Here is a 26761-nt window from a genome sequence, read left to right as displayed (position 1 = left end):
ATTTCAAGAAAACTTGAACATCACAGAAATTTTAAATAAAATTAGTGGGCTGTTTGATATAAACCAAGTTGAAGTAGAACTTGAGATAATAAACATTCAGAATAGTTTACATTTAAAATTAAAAACAATGAAGTCATTTGAAAGTATGCACATGAAAAATTCCCAATATTAACTGATATTGCGCGAAAAATTCTGTCGTGTTTCGGATCGACATACTTGTCAGAATCAGCTTTTTCAAATATTATCCTCATAAAAAATCAATTAAGAAAGCAAATTACAAACGATCATTTGGATGACTGTCTGCGATTGGCCACTTCTTCATATCAACTTGACTATGAAAATATTGCGAGGTCCAAACAATGCCAAATTTCACCTTTTTTTTTTTTTTTTTTTTTTAAATTAACCAGCATTTCCTGTAACTTGTGCGTTTGTAATCAATCTGTTGTTTTTTCTAACTTTGGTTTTCCAAAATAGAGAAATAAATATTTTATTCCAATATTTTTTTTTGTATTAAAATAATTAAGTGATAAATAAATTTTTAAATACACAATAAAGTTTTTAGTTGTTTATTTGTGCATAATCAGATATCAGGTTGTAGGAACGTGATCTATATAAGAAAGTAGATTGCCGAATAACTTTTTATAGAAAAGTAGTTCACGTAGTAAAAAAGGTTGAACACCACTGTCATATGCCTTTTCCATAATTTCTCAACTATTTGTAGTAAAGTGAAAATCTGATCTTGACAATCTCTATTTGGCCTGAGTCCAGCTTATTCTTCTCCAAGTTTCTCTTCTACAATCTTTCTCAACTTCTTTTCACGTATGCTTGCACAAAAGAATTACAGAGAAATTTCTTAATAAATTTCTCTGTAATTCTCACATGTGAGCTCAGCGGATGTGGCGTTTACACACCGCCGCGCTTGGCCGCACGAAGGAAGACTTGGTTTCGAGTCTAGTCGGCGACTAGAGGAAATTTTTCTAAGCCTTTTTTCGACCGGTTCCCGAGTTAGTCGATCTCTGGCACGGGCAAGCAGGTTTTTCCTCCCGGAAACTCGGGTTTTTCGTCCTGTAAACTCAAGAAAATCGACCGTAGAACCCACATTATTTCAGACATTAAATATATTGTGTTAGGGTTAGGGACCACGAGATGGCGGCACATTTGAGCGGTCTCTCTTCACTGCGGACCGCTTAATTAGTGATAGCCTTGGGCCATCTGTCTCTGATTGGGTACCAGTGGAGATTGAACTGCCCACTCAGTCTCCAAAAGTTAGATAGTGCTAAATGGCCTCGCCTACTCCCGTATACGGGAATAAAAAGGCGTTAGATGATTTTTTTTTTTAATACACGGAGGCTGTTCAATAAGTTATAGGACTATATTTATACAGAAAACAGATTACCTTTAATCGCCATCATTTACATGGTCTTTTTCGAAGTACCTACCGAGAGACGCGATGCATTTGTCCCAACGTTGCGACCACTTCTTAAACACATGTGAAAGTCCGTTTTTTGAGAGTTCTTTCAAAACCGCCTCCGCAGCTTTTACACATGCTTTGTTGCTTTCGAAATGGCGGCCTCTTAGTGGTTTCTTGAGCTGAGGAAACAGCCAGATCAGGACTGTATGGAGGGTGTGGTAGGATATCTATGTTGTTCTTCTGCAAAACGTCCACTACACAACCAGCAATATGTGGCCTTGCATTATCGTGGTGCAATAAGAAGCCATTCTTCAGCAATAGACGCTTTCTTTTGATGTGTGTACCATCCATAAAACATCCGCATAGTATGGGCCATTTACAGTATTCAAGGGTTCTAGTGTTGGTAAACAATGCCTTCATAGTAAAAAAAACATTATGGTCATAACTTTACCAGTCGATTTTACAGTTTTTGCTTTCTTGGGGGTAGGCGAAGACAGATGCTTCCATTCACTGCTTTGTTTCACGCATCATTACGAAGTTGTCACCTTGTTTCCATTCTGTGCACACATCCACTCGATGCTGCATTTGCTCCGGTATCAAGAGTTTGGGAATCCATCGGGCGCAAACACGTTTCAGTCCCAAATGTTCAGCCATGAATGAGTGAACACTTCCCACAGAAATATTCAGGACAACATGCAGCTGGCGTACTGTAATTCTGCGATCCTCCTTGATGATAATCGCTGCTGTGTTGATCATTGTCTCTGTGATGGACGTTGAAGGTATTCCATATTTCCCTTCCTTCCTTAAAAGTTTTATGCTAGTGAAAAACACTTGCACTCGACATTGCTTCATCGTGGAAAGCTTCACGTATCATGTTAAACGTGTCCGATGCCGATTTTTGCAAACGCACACAAAATTTAATCGCATAACGCTGTTCCAAGGATGCTTCCATTTCGAGGACTGGTCGCGGCTCGTAGAAACAAACTTGCGTTTAGTCACGTGACACATCAGCCCATATACGCCATCTATCAACCTCTTTTGTTAATACAGACAGCAACATTGCTTTATTCCACAGAAATTAATATTATGAGTGGTTTCGCGACAGTAAAATTAGTCTTATTACTTATTGAACAGCCCTCGTGTGTGTGTGTGTGTGTGTGTGTATATATGGGAACTAAGAGAGCTCTATTCAATCTGAAATTTGACCTTCTGACCAGGCCCTCTGAATTATGCAGGGTAGCCACTGCAAAACTTTTCAAATTTTTGATGGCTTTTTCTACCTTAAGTATTGATATGTACATCCTCTGCTTTCCCCTTGAAAATTTTCTAGCATGATTCTGTCACTGCTTGTTTCATTTAACAATCTTTCAAAGTAATTACTCCAAACATCCTTATCTTCAGTTTTCATGTCACCTTTATTATCTTTGATTCCTTTTACAGCACTCTTTCCTCAATTTCTGAATTCTTCAATGGCCTCCAAAACATTTTGCCACCTTCAAGATATTTATTTTCCATACTATTACCCGTCTTCCCATGACTTTTGTTTAACTACTTTTACACATAGCTTAGCTCTATTACAGTTTTCTCTATATTCTTTTAGGGTATCTGCCAACTTATTTGATAGAAACTTTTGGTATGCTTTCTTCTTTTCTAAGCTGCTTCTTTAACTTCTTGTGTCCACCATTGGGTTCTTATTTTTCTATCCTTACAGACAACTTCACCATATATCTCCCTAGCTGAAATCAATGCCTTTTTCAGAGTTTGCAACTGAGACTCCAAGGTTTGGTTTCTTGTTTTCAATCTCTTTCATTTTTTATTCATTAATATTTGTATAGTCAAGTTTACAGTTCACGTAAAAGCTGCTTAACTTTAATTCTTTTAAAAACTTTCTTTTTTCAATTAGAACTGAAGAATCTTCTGTTGTTAGGTTTATTTTTCTTCTTCTAGATGTTGAGTTCAATTGAATTTCATATTGAAAAGAATAACATGTAAGAAAGTTTTAAAGTGAATAAAAGTTGAGCAGCTCTCAGATGTGAACTGTAGACTAAAATACACAAAGATTATTGAAGAAAAAATGAGAGTTTGAGAACAGGAATCAAACCTTGAAGATTCAGTGGCAAACTCTGAAGAAAACATTGACTGATTCTGCAAGAGAGGCATGTGGTGAGGATGTCTGCAAAGATAAAAAAATCAGAACTCCCTGGTGGACACAGGAAGTTAAAGAGGCAGTGAAGGAAAAGAAGAAAGCATATCAAAAGTTCCTGGCAAATAAGTCAGTTTGTGCTCTTAGAGAATACAGAGACAAATGCAAGAATGCTAAACACTGTGTAAAACTAACTAAACAAAAGTCATGGGAAGACTTTGGCAAGAATATAGAAAATAAATATCAAGAAGGTGGCAAAATTTTCTGGAATTTGTTGAGGAAGCTTACGAATGGAGGAAAGAGTGCTGTAAAAGGAGTTAGAGATGATAAAGGTGACATGAAAATGGGAGAAAAGGATATCCTTGAAGTATGGAGTAATTACTTTGAAAAACTGCTAAATGAAACAAGCAGTGATGACAGCACAGTGGTAAAAAACACTGCCCAGGCATGCAGTCAGGAATACACATCCATACTTGAAGTAGAAAAAGCCATCAAAGGCTTGAAACGTGGAAAGGCAGGGAGAAGATGATATTCGACCAGAAATGCTGTGGTATAAGACTTACAGTGGCTGCACTGCATAGTTCAGAAAGCCTAGACAGAGGGACGAATTCCTGATGATTGGAGTAGAGCTCTCATAGTGCCCATATATAAAAAGGGAAATAAAGCTGAATGTGAGAATTATAGAGGTATTTCCCTACTGAGTGTTCCTGGCAAGATCTATGCAAGTATACTTGAGAAACGGTTGAGAAGAATTGTGGAAGAAAAGCTGGGTGAAGAACAACCTGGATTCAGGCCAAATAGAGGCTGTCAGGATCAGATCTTCACTTTACGACAAATAGTGGAGAAATCATGGGAATATAAAGATCTGTATTTGAGTTTTGTCGATTTGGAAAAGGCATATGACAAGGTGCCAAGAGAGAAGTTATTCAATACTCTGCAGTTATATGGTGTCAATGGGGCATTATATCAAGCAATACTTAGTCTTTATTTGAGTTGTAAGTCAGCAGTTAGAATTGAAGTACAGGAAGATGGTTTAGTGTTAAATCTGGTGTGAGACAAGGATGTACATTATCCCCTCTGTTATTCATTATCTATATGGATCACATTATGAAGGAAAGTGGTATTAAACATGATATCAGGGTTGGAGATGTTAATGTCAGCTCTTTGCTTTATGCGGATGATGTTATACTTCTAAATAAATCCGCTACAAGTCTGCAAGATTCTCTGACTAAATTGAATAACTGTTGTAATAGATATGGTATGAAGGTCAGCAATAAAAAGACAAAGACAATGAAAATAGGCAGAATCATTGAAAATGTCAGCTGTGTTGTGAATGGAGAACCTGTGGAACAAGTAAAACATTTCAGCTACTTAGGCACGATTTTTAGTGAAGATGGTAAATTAAATATAGAAATAGACAACAGAATCAGCAAAGCTGGTATGGTGGGAAGTCAATTGAATAAATTCATATGGAATAAGAGAGAAATTAGTCGGAACACTAAATTAGCTGTATACAAGACAGTGTTCAAACCAGTTTTAACTTATGGATCTGAGAGCTGGGTTAGAAGTAAAACACTTGACCAAAGACTAGAGACTGCAGATATGAGTGTCCCGAGAAAGATTAGAGGCGTGAACAGATGGCATCAATGGCAATATCATATTAAAAATTAGGATATTAGGAAAGAACTTGGCATTGTCAGCATCCAGGAATGCATTAGCAGAGCTAATCTCAGGTGGTATGGTCACTTAAATAGAATGGGAGAGGAAAGATTAGCAAAACAAGTGTTCTTTGCCAGGTTGGCAGGAAAACGACCCAGAGGAAGACCAAGATATAGGTGGATTGATACGGTACAAAGTGCCTTAGACGATAGAAATATAAGATCTGATAATGTTGGAGTCTTGACAAGTAACAGACTGATTTGGAGGAAAATTGTAGATAGGAAGTTAGTAATGATGTAATTTTTTCATGTAGTACTATCATATCCTGTACACCCCTTGAGGGTACATGGCAGGAATTTGATGATGATGTTGAGTTGGAGTTTGTTCCAGTAGATGGCTTTTCACTTTATACCCTGGTTCCCTGATGAAAACAGCTTGTTTCCCTGGGCCTTGTTCAACCAGGCAACACCCCAGCCTGCATGAAATCTCATCATGCTGTACCATCATATGCATTTGTGGTTTAAGCCAATACAGTATGATTTGGTTGGCCAAGTCCCAAATTGCCAGCCCATCCTTATTTGTTCAGAACCCAGTAGATACCTACTAAAGGGGTGCACGACATCAAGGTTAGGATTACACATTAAGGTTAGAAGTCCTAGTAGATTCTCTGCATCCCTAAAAGGCAATGCAGAGGTCTCCTTGCAGTTATTTGGCTTTGACCCCTTATACTGTGCAAATTTCTTCTTCTGTAGTTCTCTGAATACATTCTATTTTCTTTTTTTTTGAAAATTGGTATTGTTAAGCTCTTTCATCAGTCATTTGGTACATTGAAGATGAATTGGTAATAATTTGCAGCTGTGGCATTATATATATGTCATATAAGTTGCTGTGAGCTGAAACTAAAATATGATGTCATCCTAAAATTTCTAGACATGTTCACATTTATGATGGGCATAACAAACTTAAATTAACTTATGAGAAGGAAAGAGGTTTCTCTCATCAAATAATGATTGCTGGGGTAAGAATGTAACTTTACTAGGGAATAATTATGGAACAAGGTGGTTTCCTGTTGCCTTCTTTTTCCAGTAAAAGTATTTCATGTTTGTAGATATGAAGCCAGTTTTCCTGTTTGCAGGATGATAAACTGAGTATCTGGAAAGAAAACTTTGCCACCTCTGTATGAGACCAACTAACTTATCTTCAGCTGAAAAGCCTTAACACAAGTTCTTCACATCCTCTGAATTTGAACATAGGTCTTCCTAATCAAAAGCTTTTGCCTATACTGACTTTGCTATGGAGCCTCTATAAATAACTACCCAATAATAAAGTGCTTGTATACATTGGTAGCTTAGTAAATGATAATAAGGAGGAAGCATACCTATCCATCTAATAATGATGATCAGATGATTTGCCTAGGCATGGCATGAATTGTGTGCCCTGATGGAACACTAAGTGGGCAAATCATCCTGTACAATTTGTCAAGCTTGTTATTCGTATTTATTTTTTATTTATATTCCATTTTATTTTGTTTGTTTTCTAAAAAGATTTTAAGTAATGATTTTCATAATCAACGTACACTTTTTTACATGGTAATAAATTCCACATATGTTAATATTTGGTTAGAGATCATCAGACAGTTCTGTTCTTGTGAAGCAGGATTCATTTTTAGTCATAGGAAGAAATGGACTTCTACTTAAAGTCTAGTCTTTCCGAAGACAAATGAAAATAGCCCTGTATAATGAACAAACATCCATCCCAAAGGCACTATACTGCACAGACAAACAAAACAAAGCAGAAAGAAGTCTTACTGGATTACCAAATACAGTACACAGACAATTAGAGTATGTACTATATTTAGTGGCAATTAGAGACAGCTAGAATAAAAATGGCACTATGTAGCGAAAAACACTTCCCTTTGATGGAATATACTGCACTTTCACTTTCTTTTGCTTTGTATGTGCATGTGTGCTAAATAAGTATCGAACTAAATACGACGTTCTACAAACCTATTTCAAATTTTCAGTTACTGAAAATATGTCATCGCACCTGTTCATAATACAGTCATCAGGTGCAGAAACCAACCAATTTATGTAAAGAAAAATTTTGAAAGCAAATAAAGGTGTGTGTGTGTGCATGTATAAAACTTAGAATAGAATAGAATCACATAGAATTACATCTGAGATTTTCTATATCATAATGATAGTTCACAAATACTAATTTTATAAATAAAATTCCAATACAAACTGGTAGAATTTTATTTGTACCAAAAAATGTAAAAGGTACATGATATATGGTCAAGCAAGTTCCCAGCTGATGCACAACATGCAAGACAACTGTTGTGAAACTAGTTTCAGTGAGGAAATTAATCCTTATATTAGCTTCTACATTAATAGATCTACAAGAGTAATTTTTGGAAAGGTAGGGAGAGGGGGGGGGTAGTAGTTGCTTTCCATGAAAGACTTGCATGCCTCAAATGATATGAAATTCATTTGTATTTCATATCTCATATTACATAAACATGTGGATGCAATGGCCTGTTATCCAGCTGACAAGATATCCAGTTGTTTACAAATCTAATTTATCTAGAGTATGGCAGTTAGTCAACATAGTCTGATATGTCTGTCATTTATAAGGAATTATAAATGACATATACACTACTGCCAGTTTGTCTGTTCTGTGCATGGGCATGAAACCCAAGTTTGCAGTGGGAAGGAAAACCATACAACTTCTGTATGAGACAAACAAACTCACTCTGTGCTGAAATTCCTTATAAATGTTCGGTACATCATAGATGGATTTCACTTCAAGTCTTTCCAAACAAAGGACATAGTTGTTCTTTCATGATGAATAACTGTACAATTATTTCTAGGACCTTCCTTTTTTTTCAGAAGTAAAAACTGATCTCAGACACACACACACATGCAACTGATAAACATAAACAAATACCCCTGAGTGGTGCTGTTTGGATTTATCTCATTCTTCACAGAAGAACTTTGTTCACTAGAACTGCTTTTCTTAAATCCTAAATTTCTTATATTTTATTAAGTCAACAGTGTGTCATCCTTTTAATATGCAAAATGATGTCAAACATAAAACACAAAAGGGGTAGAATGAATGAATACAACTTTGTAGAATTTTGTATAGCTGAGGGATTAAATGTTGTTCAGTTTAAATAACATTTAAATATCGTAAATTTCTGTATTACTGCAAAACACACTCTAAAAAAATATATTAACTAATATCATACATAACGTTTCAACAGTTTCTAAATGACCATATTTTGCATCATGCATCACTAATTATTTATCAACATAGAGAGAGCTTGAAGGAGTATCACTTTTATGATTCCCATTTTATAGTTGCCTTTACATCCTTAACACAGACATCAGGATACTGTTCCTGAAGAGCTTCTTCGTCAACATTAGGGAACTGTTTTAGAATCCTGCGAACAGTTCTTTTTCTTTTAAACCACTCTTTAAACTGTTTACCTGTTTCTTTTTCTCTCAACTGTCGATGAAAATCTGCAACATCAGGATCTTTCAATATGTGGTAATTTTTAGGCCTATCAGAGTTCATGTCAGGGGGGACTAGATGTTCTGTTGCTTTGTATCTGTAAGCAAAACCATTCAAATAATTATACAATAGTGACATGCAAACTAACAATAAAATCCTGATACACTTATTTTTTTTTTTTAAAACAGATAAGTTATGGCAAGGAGAGTGAGTATACTCTACCATTTTGCATTGCATGTTCCCAATTTCATTCTTTCTCCAAACCATTAAAAACTATAAATAATTATGGTAACACTATGAATATATATAATATATATACAGTGGTACCTCAGTTTGGGAGCATAATTTATTCTGGAAACGTGCTCGTAATCCAAAGCACTCGTATAACAAAGCGAATTTCCCCATAACAAATAATAGAAACTCAGATGATTCATTCCAAAACTCAAAAATATTCATATAAAAATGATTACTGTAATACAAAATACATAAAGTAATTGAATTTATTAATTACATTACAATTACATATTACAGTAAATACAATTAATTGTATTGGGTAGGACGAACTTTCATTGTCACTAACGGAATCACTGCTATCTGTTGACTCTTTTTCTTTTTGTGCGACTTTAACAAGGAACCTATCTAATGACACTTGCTTTTGCCTCTTTTTAAGGATATACGGAAATATGACATTGCATTGTCGTTAAACAGATGAATCTGTTTAACGATGGAGGGATGTCTCCATCTTTTTCTCCTCCTCCTCAGACCAGAACTCCTCCATAACCTCTTGCTGTTGCTCACGATGCAGATCCATCAGTTCGTCGGTGGTAAACTCCTGGCTATGTTTTCCTCCACCAGCTCTTGAATGTCGTCCTCATTCACCTCCAGTCCCATGGTCATCCCCAAGGACACAATTTCATCGACAACTGGCAGCTCCTGTTCATGAGCAAACCCTTCGACGCAATCAGACCACAATTTTCTCCAAGCAGAATTAAGGGTTCTCTTGGTGATCCCAGGCTTTATCGATGATCTTGAAGCAGTTTACAATGTGGAAATGATTTTTCCAAAACTCTCGGAGGGTAAGATTAGTTCCTTCGGTCACCTCGAAGCATCGCTGAAATAGTGCTTTGTTGTAAAGCTTTTTAAAGTTCAAAATGACCTGCTGATCCATGGACTGGAGTAATGGAGCAGTGTTGAAAGGAAGGAACTTGACCTTAATGAACTCGAATTCTTCCAGTAAGTCGTCTTCAAGGCCTGGAGGATGAGCAGGAGCATTATCCATAACCAGCAAGATTTTGAGTGGCAATTTTTTTTTCTAAAGGTTTTCTTCACTGCAGGACCAAAGACCTCGTTAATCCACTCAACGAACAAGGTACGAGTGACCCAAGCCTTGTTGTTGGACCTCCACATAACGTTTAACTGGCTCTTCTGCACCTTGCATTTCTTGAAGGCTCATGGATTCTCAGAATGATACACGAGCAGGGGCTTGACTTTGAAATCACCGCTTGCATTAGCACACAGCAAGAGGGTGAGACGGTCTTTCATGGGCTTGTGACTGAGCATTGCATTCTCTTCTGCTGTAATGTAGGTCCTCTTTGCCATCTTTTTCCAAAAAAGCCCCGTCTCATCGCAATTAAAAACTTGCTACGGCAGGTAACACTCGGAAACCATGAGCTTCTGAAAGTTGGCAACGAATGCCACAGCTGCCTTTGCGTCCGAACTCGCAGCCTCTCCGTGCCTCACAACACTATGGATCTCCCACTTCTCCTCTTAAAGTTATCAAACCTTCCCTGCTCGCCTTGAAGCCTTCTTCGTTTTCTGTAGACGTACCTGGAAGTTTACTTATGAGGTTGGCGTACAAGGCCTTTGCCTTCTCACAGATTAAGTTCTCGGTCACAGTATCACCTGTTAGTTGCTTCTCGTTTATCTACACCAAAAGCAACTTTTCTACATCTTCCAGAATATGTAGCCGTTGCTTTGATACTCTCGTGACATCTAGCCCCCTTAGTTCTTCTTTCTTCTTTAATACTGTGCAAATCGTTGACGTAGACTTCTTATAAAATCTTGTGATGGTGGCCACTTCTATACCTTGTTCGTGCTTCCCGATGATTTCCTTCTTATCTTCCACCATAATCATCTCCTTCTTCTTACCGCCTTCCTTTTCAACCCTTTCTTCATTGGGGCCATTGTCGTAGTACAGTTAATAAAGAACAGTCACTACACTTGGACACAAAATAAAAAAATGCTTTACGCACACACATGTGGTCACAATGCTAGCACGAATGTTGACTATACAAATGAGGTATGCCGACTGAGACCGTGCATGCAAGACGATTACCCACAATCCCGAGCTGCTTGTGATCACGTGACACTTGGAAGACAAAGTGTATAGGTAATACAGTACTCGTATTACAAGATGTCACTCGTTTATCAAATTAAAATTTATTAAAAATTTTTGCTCTCTTGCGAAACACTCGCAGACCAAGTTACTCACAATCCAAGATACCACTGTATATATGTATACAGTAGCAAAGAAATTAATTCAAACACACATTTTAAAGAAAAATTTTAGTTTCGCAAGAAACTAAGCACAAAAATTAAACTCTGACTATACCTAATAATTTATGTGCTCCTCTGTTCCTAATAAGTTCATTAATTCACTTAGGCATGGACTTTACCAACACAGAACAAATTTTTCTTATTTCTGCATCTTGAAACCATACTTGTATAATGGATGGTATTAAGTTATCCTTTGTATCACAATTTAATTTTCCGAGTCTGTTTTTCACTATGGCCCACAAATTTTCTACTGGGTTAATGTCAGGAGAGTTACTGGGCCACTGAAGCAATCAGATGTTGTGACTTTTGAGGAACTTTCACTTTTTTTTGAAGTGTGGCATGGAGCACGATCCTGTTGGAAGGCAAGTTATTGGAAGTTTTTCCACTTGGTTATACTATAAATTAAAGATACCAAGAAATTATATACTTGGTTCAATCTTTTATCCAAGTCTAAACAAACAAAGTCTGGGCCTGAAATATTTTCAGGACTGGGGCAACTTGTATATAGAAGCTAATCACTTCACATCACTTGCCTTGGTATCCCATAATGTAAAGCACATATCCTTGCCAACATGTATACTGCTATGCATTATGGGAAGGGTCACTACCCAGACCTGTTTCGACCTTTATTGAGGTCTCATCAGTGGATGAGACCCAGAGGTGATACTAAGGCTGAAATCTGGCTATAACTGATGAGACCTCAATAAAGGTCAAAACTGGTCTGGGTAGTGACCCTATAATGCATAGCAGTAAACATGTCTGCAACGATATGTACTTTGCATTATGGGATACTAAGGCAAGTGATGTGAAGTCATTAGCTTCTATATACGAGTTGCCCCAGCCCTGAAAATACTTCAGGCGCAAACTTTGTCTGCTTACACTTGAATAAAGGATTAAACCAAGTATATAATTTCTTGATATCTTTAATTTATGGAAGATGAGTTCTTTGTCTTTCTGGATCTGTGGGACCACCCTTTTCTCCAATACTTTTAAGTATTGGTCACTTTTCATCATACCATCAACAGGCACAATTGATCACGGACCATCATGTGTAAAACAACCCCAGAAAATCTTACTAGCTGGGTGTTTAGGAGATCATTGAAGGTGGGTGAGAGAATTTTCAGCTGCTGATTTGCAAACATAGGGTACTCGCTCTCCTTGGACAAAGAAATGGCTCTCATCTGAGAATATGACCTTCTTCCACTTCTCAACAATCCAATCTTTGTACACTTTTGCCTGCTGGAGCCTCTTTTTCTGTATAATCTTTGTCAATAGTTGTTTCTTTTTTGGTCTGTGAGCAGTCCTCCTTGCTTCCAACAATCTTCCAAAAGTGGGATTATGTCAGAAACATTAATCCCACTAGCTGCCAAGTCTATTTAAGTCTACAGCAGACAAGCATGGATTCATTTTGCTTTTCCTAACTAGTAAACAACCTTGAGTAAGTGTAGTTTTTCTTTTCCACCCAGATTTTTGTTTTCTTTCAGGAGAAAAGGTACCTGTTTCCCTAAACCTCTTTAAAATCACATTAATGGTACCCAAACCAAAAACACACTCTGGCAATTTGTCCTTGAGTCATCGATGTGTGCTGAGAAAGAGTACATATTTTTGAACGCTTTCTTGGAGATGTATCTATTTTATAGCTACACAAAATGAATAAAACACACAGCGCTCAACCAGAATAGTGAACTAAAATCATTGTGAACTGAAACAAAAAAAAACAAACCAAAACCAAAAACTTGACAAAAATTTGGGTTATTCAGATAAATTTGTTTGCTACTGTATATATAAAATACCAAAAAAAAAATAAAAATAAAAACATCCAATTAGACACCCAGAACTGATTCCTATCCCTCAACGAACTCAACTTAGTCAGCTACTGCCCTTGTATGCATGACTCTTTCACATGCATTACTGCTTGCACACTGATGTATTGAGCATGGGATATCAGAATGCTACCATGTGCAAGTACCAGATGTGCGGTACTTGCACAGTGGTGCATTCTGGCATCCCATGCCAGGGAGACTGCTAAAACTAGACTCGTCACTCCCCATCTCATTCTGTTGCATTTATTTGTTGTCTTTATCTCTTTCCAAATTCTGCTAATCACCCTAATCTCTTAGAGATGTTTAGATTTTTTTTACCAGTCCAACCCCGAACAGTGCAGTAATGTTCTCTGGAGACTTGAAATTTTCTGGTTTCCTTTTCATAATTCCAATGACCAAGTTGAAATATGGAAACATATTTGCTATTTGCAATGATCCAACATTAACTCATCTACTTACCCACCAGAATACCAGATAATCCTCACCATACATACTTGCAACACCTGACTTTTTTCTTAACCTATTCTTTTCCCAATTATACCACAGATGACCTTTCATTTAAAGTGTTTTCAGCTAGCTAAATCACTTTGAATATCCTTATAAAAGCTCTTCATGCACTTGATGAAATCAGAACCTACGTCTTTTCAAGCAAAGGACATCATAGCTCATAACATCATCCAAAGTTGAAGGTGTTCTATTAGCATTATTCCTTCTGCATGGATAATCAAGGAAAACCACTTCCCAATATGCTAAAAAAACAGCAGGCCAGATACCATCAGTGAATGTATTACTGTTTCAAAAATATTGCATATTTGACTGTTCTACTATTCTTAGGTCCTCAATCTTAAGTATTCTGAGTTACTCAAAGACTTCTATTACAAAAATAAACATTGTGGTTTACTGCCATTTTCTTAGACCAATGTAACATCCTTTTTAAATAAATAGCAATCTAGTTTATTCACTGACTATATTCCTACTTTAATATCTATCAGCAAATTTTATTTATCTGTCTAGAATCTATCTCTCTAATTTCAGCAGCCCAAATGGAAGTATCACAATTCAATACAATTCTGCCATCTCTATCATAACCACAACATCTATAACCACTTCATTTAAATAATGATGACTCCAATTTTTTTTAATCCAGTACAAATAACATTATATATAGTTGGTGGCCCAAGACATATTAGACGACAGCATTATTACAATGTATGCACCACTTCTACTGTTTAATTTATTTAACAATAGAAAAAATTAACTTGGGGTGCTTAAGGGTCAAAGCTGTATAACTGAGAGGAGACCTCCACATAGCCTTTAAAGGAATGCGGAGAACCGACCAGGGCTTCTGACCTAATGTCCAATCCTCACCTTCTCGTGGTGCACCCTGTTGAGTATCTACTTTGATACTGAACGAACGAGGATGGGCTGGCAATTTGGGATTTAGCCGACCAAATTGTATTCTTATTGGTTAAACCAAAATAAAAAATGATGGTACAACATGACAAAATTTCATGCCGGCTGGAGCGTCGCCCGGTTAAACAAGGCCCCCGTTGTTTTCGCCATGGAACCAGGGCGAACAGCGAAAAGTCAGCTACTGGAACAAATCTGAAAATAAACCACAACTCAACATCACCAGAGTTAAAGATCGGTACTATCAACGTAAGAAGCCTCAATGGCAAAGAAATGGAGCTAGCTGAGGAATTAGATAAGTACCAGATCGACATAATACGGGTGACTGAAACAAAAAAGACCAAAACTGGTGAGATCTTTCTGAGCAATAAATACAAAATGTTATATTCAGGCAATGACAATCAAGGAAAAGAAGGAGTAGCCATAGTATTCAACACAAAATACGAGGCTAATCTTCTTGAATGGCAGTTAGTATCAAGTAGAGTAATGTGGGCAAATATGAGAATGGGGAACTGGACAATGAGACTTATTTGTGCCTATGGTCCCACAGAAGGTTCTACTAAGGTAGAAGTGGAGGAATTTTTGGAGGCTTTAGAAAAAGCAACTGACACAATGAAAAAGGAAAAGTTGGTCCTTGTTGGGGATCTAAACAGCAGAGTAGGAAATGACTATGAGACATATAAAAATATTTTGGGAAAATTTGGAGAAAAGAGCAAAGCTAATAATAATGGCAAATATCTGTTGGATTTCTGCTCAGGACATGGACTGGTTATAACTAACACCATGTTCCAACATAAAAATGTGCACAAATTCACATGGAGAGAAGAGGCTAGAAATAAGAAAAGTCTCATTGACTATGTTATTGTTGATAGTGATGTTTTCTCCCTGGTGCAGGACACCAGAGTGTACAGAGGATTTGAAATTGGAAGTGATCACTATTTAGTCTTGAGCAGGATAAAATTGAATTTCATATTGAAAAGAATAACATGTAAGAAAGTTTTAAAGCGAATAAAAGTTGAGCAGCTCTCAGATGTGAACTGTAGACTAAAATACACAAAGATTATTGAAGAAAAAATGAAAGAGTTTGAGAACAGGAATCAAATCTTGGAGATTCAGTGGCAAACTCTGAAGAAAACATTGATTGATTCAGCCAGAGAGGCATGTGGTGAGGTTGTCTGCAAGGATAGAAAAATTAGAACTCCATGGTGGACACAGGAAGTTAAAGAGGCAGTGAAGGAAAAGAAGAAAGCATATCAAAAGTTCCTGGCAAATAAGTCAGCTTTTACTCTTACAGAATATAGAGACAAATGCAAGAAAGCTAAACAGTGTGTAAAACTAGCTAAACAAAAGTCATGGGAGGACTTTGGCAAGAATATAGAAAATAAATATCAAGAAGGTGGCAAAATATTCTGGAGGTTGTTGAAGAAGCTTAGGAATGGAGGAAAGAGTGCTGGAAAAGGAGTTAGAGATGATAAAGGTGACATGAAAACAGGAGAAAAAGATATCCTTGAAGTATGGAGTAATTACTTTGAAAAACTGCTAAATGAAAGAAGCAGTGCATGACAGCACAGTGATAAAAAACACTGACCAGGCATGTAGTCAGGAATACATATCCATACTTGAAGTAGAAAAAGCCATTAAAGGCTTGAAATGTGGAAAGGCAGCAGGAGTAGATGATATTCGACCAGAAATGCTGAAGTATGGTCGTATAAAAGTCTTACAGCGGCTGCACTGCATAGTTCAGAAAGCCTGGACTGAGGGACGAATTCCCGATGATTGGAGTAGAGCTCTCATAGTACCCATATATAAAAAGGGAAATAAAACTGAATGTGAGAATTACAGAGGTATTTCCCTACTGAGTGTTCCTGGCAAGATCAATGCAAGTATACTTGAGAAACAGTTGAGAAGAATTGTGGAAGAAAAGCTTGGTGAAGAACAAGCTGGATTCAGGCCAAATAGAGGCTGTCAGGATCAGATCTTCACTTTACGACAAATAGTCGAGAAAGCATGGGAATATAACAAAGATCTGTATTTAAGTTTTGTCGATTTGGAAAAGGCATATGACAAGGTGCCAAGAGAGAAGCTATTCAATACGCTGCAGTTATATGGTGTCAATGGGACATTGTATCAAGCAATACTTAGTCTTTATTTGAGTTGTAAGCCAGCAATTAGAATTGAAGGAAGTACAGGAAGATGGTTTAATGTTAAATCTGGTGTGAGACAAGGATGTACATTATCCTCTCTGTTATTCATTATCTATATGGATCACATTATGAAGGAAAGTGATATTACACCTGATATCAAAATTGGAGATATTAATGCCAGCTCTTTGCTTTATGCAGATGATGTTATGCTTCTAAATAAATCCGCTACGAGTCTGCAAGATTCTCTGACTATATAATTGAATAGCTGTTGTAATAGATATGGTATGAAGGTCAGCAATAAAAAGACAAAGACAATGAAAATAGCAGAATCATTGAAAATGTCAACTGTGTTGTGAATGGAGAACCTGTGGAACAAGTAAAACATTTCAGCTACTTAGGGACGATTTTTACTGAAAATGGTAAATTAAATATAGAAATAGACAACAGAATCAGCAAAGCTGGTATGGTGGGAAGTCAATTGAATAAATTCATATGGAATAAGAGAGAAATTAGTCGGAACACTAAATTAGCTGTATACAAGACAGTGTTCAAACCAGTTTTAACTTATGGATCTGAGAGCTGGTTCAGAAGTAAAACACTTGACCAAAGACTAGAGACTGCAGATATGAGAGTCCTGAGAAAGATTAGAGGGATGAACAGATGGCATCAATGGCAATATCATATTAAAAATGAGGATATTAGGAAAGAACTTGTCAGCATCCAGGAATGCGTTAGCAGAGCTAATCTCAGGTGGTATGGTCACTTAAATAGAATGGGAGAGGAAAGATTAGCAAAACAAGTGTTCTCTGCCAGGTTGGCAGGAAAACGACCCAGAGAAAGACCAAGATATAGGTGGATTGATACGGTACAAAGTGCCTTAGACGATAGAAATATAAAATCTGATAATGTTGGAGTCTTGATAAGTAACAGACTGATTTGGAGGAAAATTGTAGATAGGAAGTTAGTAATGATGTAAATTTTTCATGTAGTACTGTCATATCCTGTACACCCCTTGAGGGTACATGGCAGGAATTTGATGATGATGATGATGAAAAATTAACTTAGTTAACTATAATATAGATGTCCAACCTATGATTTCCAAGCCTTAATTTAGAACATATATTTAATTTGATTCAAGAAATAGGTTTTAAAAAACATTAAACAAAGTCAATGATAAAAGACACAACTATGCATACATGCAATTCTAGTACCTATGATAAAAAACTGTATATAATGATGTAACATAGGTGCTAAACTCAAATATGAACCAACCGCTGTATTGTTTAATTCTTCCGTTTTCTTTCTTGTGGTTATATCAGTTGTTTTAATATCATTTTTGTTCTAGGTGTTTATTAGAACTTTCCATGCTTCCCCCCCACCCCTTCCTTGTACATTCAGGAGGACAAAATGCACACAAAACGAGAAGTTGCCATTTAGGTTACCTCACTGACAGTAATGTCTTCAGATTGATCAAAAACACAATAATATACAGGGGATGTAAAATAAACAGTGTCCAGCACCTAGTACTGGGCAGGATAAAAATTAATATTTCAGATATGAAACTATAGCTCAAATAGACAAATAGTACTGGAGGAAAAAAGTGAATGAGTCTGGAAACAAAAACCAACCTTCAGATGCTGAGTGACAAAATTTGAAGAAAATACAAACTGACTAAATGATGAAAACATAGTGAAGCTATTCTGGAAAAGAAGAAAGAACATCCAAAGCAGGTAAGCGTAAACACTCACAGTATACATAGCAAAATATAAGGAAGCTAAATTTTGTATAAAGGTAGCCAAACAAGTCATGAGAAGACTTTGAGTAGAATAATACACAAAATAAAAATCATAAAGATAGCAAAATGCCTTAGAGGCTATTAAAAAAGATTAAAAATGAAGATAAGAAATCATAAAAAGGGATCAAAGAATAAGGACAACCTAAAAACTGAAGATAAGAACGTTTTCTGGATGACTTGAGAAAGTACTTTTTCATGAGACACCTCCAATGAGTCCAACGACTCATCAAGGGAGGGCACCTACTCTACAACTCTCCATTTCCACCAATCAATCCACCAACTACAGCGAGCCACATCATCTACACCCATGCCATCTATTGCCCACCACCACTAGTATTTTCACAGACAATCACAAATGTCCATGGCCATGGCAGGATTCGAACCCACAGCCTTTTGGCTGGAGAGCAAAAATGCTAACCACTCAGCCAACCAGGCCGGGTGGCCTGTGTTGTATCCTGAATGGAGGATTTTCTAAGAAGTTGTTCATTCAGAATCTAACATGGGTAATTTTAACTAATTTAAGATAATATCTACACACTAGCAGAGAGTAAGAAAGACCTTGTTTGTTGTATATGAGAATGTGTATTAATATGTGTAATGTATTAGAAATATTTTCTGTCAAACGGAAGACCAAATTTGAGAATTTTGTCAATTTAGTGATTCTATGTAAAAGAAATATTAGCTTAAATTTGTGTCCTACTAAGCTATCTAAAATAATGTATGTCGCCAGACAGGTAATGAGTAACAGTTCAAAGGTAGCGTCTGAAACGCACGTATCGATCGTAATGCCGGAGGCTACAGCTTATGCAGAAAGTGACATATGTGCACTTTCCGCAAAGACAGCACCTAATAGCAAAAGGGAGAGTAAAGGATCATCTTAAGGGCATTAAAAGTAAAGAGTCATGTGAAGAAGGATACAGCAAAAAGAGGGCGCTAGAACACAGAATATAAGGCAATGCGCCATATTACAAGCCTTTTTTTTCGGATTTTCATCTCGAGAGATTTCATATCGGACAGCAGGCCGTCTTCCTGATTATGCTGAAGAAGATTCCATGTGGAGCCGTACGCGAATCATCAGCCTATGCAGAATCGTGTCAGTCGCTGGATGTCCCATCGGAAAGGAGCAGAGCTAGTTCTTAGTTGTGGCAGAAACTAGTTCCGAGTCTGGCAGCAGTAGAAAGGACGATGTAGCCAAAAGGCCAGGCGCTGAGATAGCCAATCGAAGGATGACCAGAACAACACGTGGTAGTTAATAGACCTTCGAAAAGAACTGGGTAATGTAGAGATCTTCATTATATGTTACGGAAGTGATAGAAGATAGAAATTTGTGTTTGATTAAGTAATGTGGACAATCCTTTAGAGAACTTTGATAAGATTTCGTATTTTGAAACAGCTAATTCTGTTGGACAAGGAATTGTCAGGAACGAATCTCTAATTGAATGTGACTGAAATGATAAGTGTATTTTGCTTAGTAGATAACCTTAACTGAGAAAGCAACAAGTTGTGTAATATGTACTTTATGAATAGCATGCATGAGAGGATCTAAATTTAGGGTGATATCATCATTACTTTCCATTGTTTTTGTATGATTAACATTTTGATCTATCCAAGTGAATCTGATTAAATTTTAATTGTTTTTCTACCTTAGCATGAGATTTTTACCTAGCTAGAGATTTAGAAGTTTTAGTAATTTGATTCAATTTAGTTGTACTTGTCTTTTAGTTCCAATAAACATGTTTTATTGCATATGCCTGAGTCATGCCTGAATTCGAGATATCAAATTACCACTTATGAAATTAGAACCTTAGCAGGAGAAATTTTAGATATATATATTTAAGTAATAGATCATTGGTTACGACTGCAAAATACCGATATCTATTTAAGTGTATGTTGGAGTGCATGCCAATGAATCTAGGAATATTTCCCTGAACTTGGATTAATTCCTGTTATAGGATACTGGCTGGCGTAGTATAATACAAATTTGCCAGTATCCGAAAAGGGAATATCCCTGGGTAGAATCAAGTTAGGCTACACATAAGAAAAGATAGAGGTTAAAGAGGTATATAAGTTCAGAAATTAGAGAGAAACAATGACATAACACCTGGCTGGCCAAATGGTTTCAATATCTAGAAAGAAAGCAATGTCATGTGTTCACCAGCTGATGATATTCAAATGGACATAAATACTTCTTTTATTATTATTATAGCAACCTCCATGAAATCAAGAGATGCAGTGCGTGAGGTTCACTCAACCTGGTAAGCAGGTCATGTTACACATCTTTACAATTTTTTTTTTTTTTTTTTTTTGGCCCATGAGGTCATTCCATACTATCCTTAGGACCTGACAAGTGCAGAGCACCACCCTTCTCGTAGGGCAAGTTGTCCGGCTTCAGGCAGCCAATGGCACATGCTATTTCCTCCTATCAAGATTAGCATCCCCCCCCCCCCCCCGGTAGGTTTTTCTTGCTAGCTACAATGGAAATTAGCATTATAAAGGAATTTTCCTCGCTTAGGATAGTAGCACAAGAATTACCATCATTGTCTATATCACTCAAGGTCTGAGTGTTCTAAACATCCTGTCAAGGCTAATGCTCTTATCTCTGTAGGATGGGCTAAGGCCAGATGGACTCCCAGAAGAAAAGCAAATTTTTGCTTCAGGGGAGATTGACTTATTAATTGTTGGTGAGCAAACCATTACTATGGCTCTTTCATCTGTTCTACCTTATAAATCCTTCAATGCAATTAAATCACACAGAAAATTGGAAAGTTATATATCATTAGTTAAGACAACATTAGATGATTTTATTTATCATAGTAGTAATAATCAGGAATTCATGCCTTCTTTAAATACATATTCTTTGAATGAAACTTCTTTAGAATCTTATTTGCTTCAGACTGTACAAGAACCTCCATTGGACTATTATCGATCGCTTAAGGATATTATTTCTAAATCTTTATTTAATCAGAAATTTGTTGTTCCCCTTAAATAATTGTATTAAACAAGTCTTTTATCAACAATGGCATTTAACAGCAAGCCTTCAATTGGTTAATCCTATGGAGAGCATCGAGATGTCCTCTTGTAAAAGAAGGAAGAGAGAGTTTTCAGATTCTGGCCTTCTGGAGTCAAGTATTCTCTGCTTCACTGCCCATATTTCAGCCTAATAGTTTTGGTCATCCTCTATTGCATTCAGATTGTCTATTATATGAATGAACAATCATAAATTAAAGCTGCCTTCATGGAATATTCTTCTGCTCGTGATCCTGAGAGTTTTAAGTTGAAGAGTATTCCTCTCAAGATCCTACAGGATGTGTTAAATCTTCTCTTGTTTATTAATCACATTCCTCCATTGCTTAAAATGTCAAGGACTATTTTCATCCTTAAAAAAAAAAAGCAAATGATAATCATCCATTTTGATACAGACCTATTAGTATAGCTGCTATATTTCTCAGACTATTCCACAAAATATTGGTACAGCATTTAAAGAAGATATCTCTTCACGATGTTAAGCAAAGAGTCTTTATCCCTGCTGATGATGGATGATGTGCAGAAAATATCATCATATTAACCTCCATTTCTGAAGTTTGTTGATTGCAAATTCAACTTATGATTGCTTCACTGGATTTACAGAAAGCTTCTATTCCTTCTATACATGGCATTAGACAAGGAGATCCCTTATCATTATTTATTTTTGATACTGTTATTGATGGTTTTCTTCCATGTATGATGCCATACATTGATTTTTATTTGAATTGATGCCAAATAAATGCAATGCTGTTTTTGCAGATAATTTGATACTTGTTGCTGAAACTATGATGGGTCTTCAGGAGTTGTTAAACCATGCTACTCAGTATTTTACTCCCAGAAGTTTTGCTATTAATGAAGACAAGACCATCAGGTCATGACAGGATAATGAAAGTCAAGGATTACATCTTTAATGTTTCCAACTGCCTCTTAAAAACATATCAGTATTTCGGATAAGTGGTGGTACTTGGGATTAATGTTTCTGGCTGCTGGACAAGTCAACTTTCAGTATTTCTGGATAAGTTCCGTAAAGCTCCAGTGAAGCCTCAGTAATGCATTGCATTATTAAATCAATTTGTGCTACCTAAATTATTCCATCCTTTAGTATTAGGAAAACCAACTTTGACAATCATGACAATCAAGCAGTTAGATCTTGGCTTATACTACCACGATATGTTCCAGTTGCTTATCTTCATGCGGCATTAAATCTAGAGGATTATGAATTCCTGCATTGAGATGGATGGTTCCTTGCCTAAGATATCTAAGGTTAAATCAAAAACTCATCTTCACCTTTTACCACAGCTGCCTCTTAGAACTCCTTTGATTCAAAGAGAATTAACCAAAATACTACGCTGGACTTTTGATAATGGAATGCATATTGTTTCTAACTCCTTAAAAAATAGCTGAGAAACAGTTTTATATCTCACAGTCAACAGGAAGTCCTTCAGTGGCTCAGAAAGGATAGGTGAAAGAACAAGAATGTTTCCTGGATGCATATATAGATCTGGTTAGGGCTAGGAATAATTACCCTTCCTAGTATAGCTTGCAATAAGCATAATATAGATACTTCATGTAGGGCTGGATGTGGGTTTAGAGATTAATAGACATATATCTCAATGTTTTAGAATCCACAACAATAGAGTTAAAAGACATGATGTAATATGTATTATCATAAGGGACCAACTAGAACAGAAAGGATGGGTAGTGAGAAAGCTTGATCTTTTGGCATAAGAGATAGTAGTATTGTTGTCTTGGTATCCAAGTCTGTGGATCAAACTGAGACTTAGATTACACAAATAAAGATAAGTTAAATTATTATGTCTCTAATTCTGAGCTTTTTTTCCCCATAACAATCTCAAACAGAGGTGTATGGTTGTAAAGTCTTAGTGCCCAAGACAACAAAATACTTTCCTCTATTAAAGGGAAATTGTCAACGAAGGATGCATTAGTGAACGGATAGGATACCTAAGGAAGGTGTTGGTTAGGCTTCGACAACATCATCAAATTCCTGACATGTACCCTATTCCTAGTATAGCTTGCAATAACCATAATATAGATACTTCATGTAGGGCTGGATATGTATTTAGAGAGACTCTACGACACATATATCTCAATGTTGTTTTAGAATCCACAACAAGGGGTGTACAGGATATTATGTAGTACTACATGAAGAACTTACATCATTACTAACTTCCTATCAACAACTTTCCTCCAAATCAATCTGTTACCTGTCATCTTATATTTCTGTCTTCTAAGACACTTTTTACTGTATCAATCCACCTATACCTTGGTCTTCCTCTGGATCTTTTTCCTGCCAACCTGGAAGAGAACACCTGTTTTGCTAATCTTTCCTCTCTCTTTCTGCTTTAAGTGACCACATCACCCGAGATTAGCTCTGCTAATGGATGCTAACAATGTCAAGTTTTTTCCCTAATATCCTTGTTATTAATACGATACTGCAATTAATGGCATCTGTTGGCTCCATGCTTTCTCATGACTCTCATACCAGGTTTCCAGTCTTTGTTCAAGTGTTTTATTTCTAACCCAGCTCTCAGATCCATAAGTTAAAATTGGTTTGAACGCTATCTTGTATACAGCTAATTTAGTGTTTTGACTAATTTCTCTCTTATTCCATATAAATTTATTCAGTTGATTACTCATACCAGGTTTCCAGTCTTTGTTCAAGTGTTTTATTTCTAACCCAGCTCTCAGATCCATAAGTTAAAATTGGTTTGAACGTTATCTTGTATACAGCTAATTTAGTGTTTTGACTAATTTCTCTCTTATTCCATATAAATTTATTCAGTTGACTACCTACAAAACTGGCTTGGTGATTCTGTTGTCTATTTCCATAATTTACCTTCTTTACTAAAAATTGTGCTTAAGCAGCTGAAATGTTTTACTTGTTCTATAGGTTCTCCATTCATGATGCATTTGATATTTTCAATGTTTCTTTGCCTATTCTTATTGTCTTTGTCTTGTTATCCCTGATTTTCATACCAAATTTATTACAACAGTTATTCAATTTAGTCAGTGAATCTTGCAGACTTGTACTGGATTTATTTAAAAGTATAACATCATCTGCATAAAGCAAAGAGCTGAGAATCTCCAATTTTGATATCAGGTTTAATACTCTTTCCTTCACAATGTGATCAACATAGATAATGTACATACTTGCCTGACACCAGATTTAATATCAAACCATCTTCCTGTGCTTCCTTCAATTCTAACTGTTGACTTGCTTGTAACTCAAATAAAGACTACGTATTGCATGATATAATGCCCATTGACACCATATAACTCTAGCATTCTGAACAGATTTTCTCTTGGCACCTTGTCATATGCCTTTTGCAGGTCTACAAAACTTAAATACTGATCTTTGCTATATTCCCACGATATTTCAACTTTGTTGTAAAGTGAAAATCGGATCCTGATAGCCTATCTGGCCTGAATCCAGCTTGTTCTTCACCATAATCCATAATTCTTCTCAAGTATACTTGCATAAATCTTACCAGGAATACTCAGTAGGGGAAATACCTCTGTAATTCTCACATTCAGTTTTATTTCCATTTTTGAATATGGGTACTATGAAAGCTCTACTCCAATTATCTGGAATTCATCCCTCTGTGCAGGCCTTCTGAACTATGCAGTGCAGCCACTATAATACTTTTATACCTCCATACTTAAACATTTCTGGTCGAATATTATCTACTCCAGCTGCCTTTCCACATTTTAGACTTTTGATGGCTTTTTTTTTGTACTTCAAGTATGAATATGTATTCCTGACTGCATGCCTGGTCAGTGTTATTTACCATTATGCTGTCACTGATTGTTTCATTTAGCAATTTTTCGAAGTAATTACTCCTTACATCAAGGATATCATTTTCTCAAGTTTTCATGTCACCTTTATCATCTCTAATTTCTTTTACAGCATTCTTCCTTTTCACAGCCTCCAGAATATTTTGCCACCTTCCTAATATTTATTTTCTATGTTCTTGCAAAATTCTTCTCATGAGTTTTGTTAAGCTAGTTTTACACAGTGTTTAGCTTTCTTACACTTGTCTCTGTATTCTCTAAGAGCACAAGCTGACTTATTTGCCAGGAACTTTCGATATGCTTTCTTCTTTTCCTTCACTGCCTCTTTAACTTCCTGTGTCCACCACGGAGTTCTGATTTTTCTATCCTTGCAGACAACCTCACTACATGCCTCTCTAGCTGAATCAATCAATGTTTACTTCAGGGCTTGCCACTGAATCCCTAAGGTTTGGTTCCTGTTCTCAAACTCTTTCATTTTTTTCTTGAATAATGTTTGTATATTAAAGTCTACAGTTCACATTTGAGAGCTGCTCAACTTTGATTCATTTTAAAAGTTTCTTACGTGCTCTTCTTTTCAATATGAATTCAATTTTATCCTGCTCAAAATGAGATAGTGATCACTTCCTGTTTCAAATTCTCTGTACACTCTAGTGTCCAACACCAGTGAGAAAACATCAGTATTAACAATAACATAGTCAAATGAGACTAAGAAAAGTCAAATGTGACTTTTCTTATTCCTTGCCTCTTTTCTCCATGTGAATTTATGCACATTATGTTGGAACATTGTGTTAATGTCCTGAGCAGAAATCCAACAGGTATTTGTCATTATTATTAGTTTTGCTTTTTTCTCCAAATTTTCTAAAAATATTTCTGTATGTCTGACAATCATTTCCTACTCTGCTATTTAGATCTTAAGAAGGACCAACTTTTCTTTTTTCATTGTGTCAGTTGCTTTCTCTAAAGCTCAATTCCTCAACTGGACAATGTCTCATTGTCCAGTTCCCCATGCTGATATTTGCCCACATCACTCTACTTGATACTGCTTGTCATTCGAGAAGATTAGCCTCGCATTTAGTGTTGAATACAATAGCTACTCCTTCTTTTCCTTGATTGTTATTGCCTGAATATAACATTTTGTATTTATTGCTTAGAAAGATCTCAGCAGTTTTTGTCTTTTTTGTTTCAGTCACCCCTATTATATCGATCTGGTACTTATCCAATTCCTCAGCCAGCTCCATTTCTTTGCCATTCAGGCTTCTTATGTTGACAATACCAATCTTGAACTCTGGTGATGTTGAGTTCAGGTGTGTTTCAGAATTTGTTCCAGTAGCTGACTTTTCACTGTTTGCTCTGGTTCCCTAGTGAAAACAATGGGGACCTTGTTTAATTGAGCACATCCCAGCAGGCAAGAAATTCTGTCATGTTGTACCATCATTTTATTTGTGGTTTAAGCCAATAAGAATACAATTT

General features: G+C 36.4%; 1 protein-coding gene across 1 annotated transcript in view; it reads right to left on the bottom strand.

Annotated features, from left to right (window-relative positions):
* Nucleotides 1-7452: 7452 nt before the first annotated feature.
* mRpL47 (mitochondrial ribosomal protein L47) overlaps nucleotides 7453-26761 on the bottom strand; it is a 103325-nt gene continuing 84016 nt past the window's right edge. Inside the window, exon 6 of the mRNA XM_090407909.1 lies at nucleotides 7453-8823. Within this exon, the coding sequence (XP_090264035.1) occupies nucleotides 8553-8823 (271 nt within the window). The 3' untranslated portion in view covers nucleotides 7453-8552. The remainder of the gene's footprint in view (nucleotides 8824-26761) is intronic.

This window comes from Typopeltis vanoorti, chromosome 2 (assembly GCF_054136105.1).
Source record: "Typopeltis vanoorti isolate ZY-2024b chromosome 2, IOZ_Tvanoo_1.0, whole genome shotgun sequence".
Lineage (NCBI taxonomy): Eukaryota > Metazoa > Arthropoda > Arachnida > Uropygi > Thelyphonidae > Typopeltis > Typopeltis vanoorti.
This window is presented reverse-complemented; position numbering and strand designations above follow the sequence as displayed.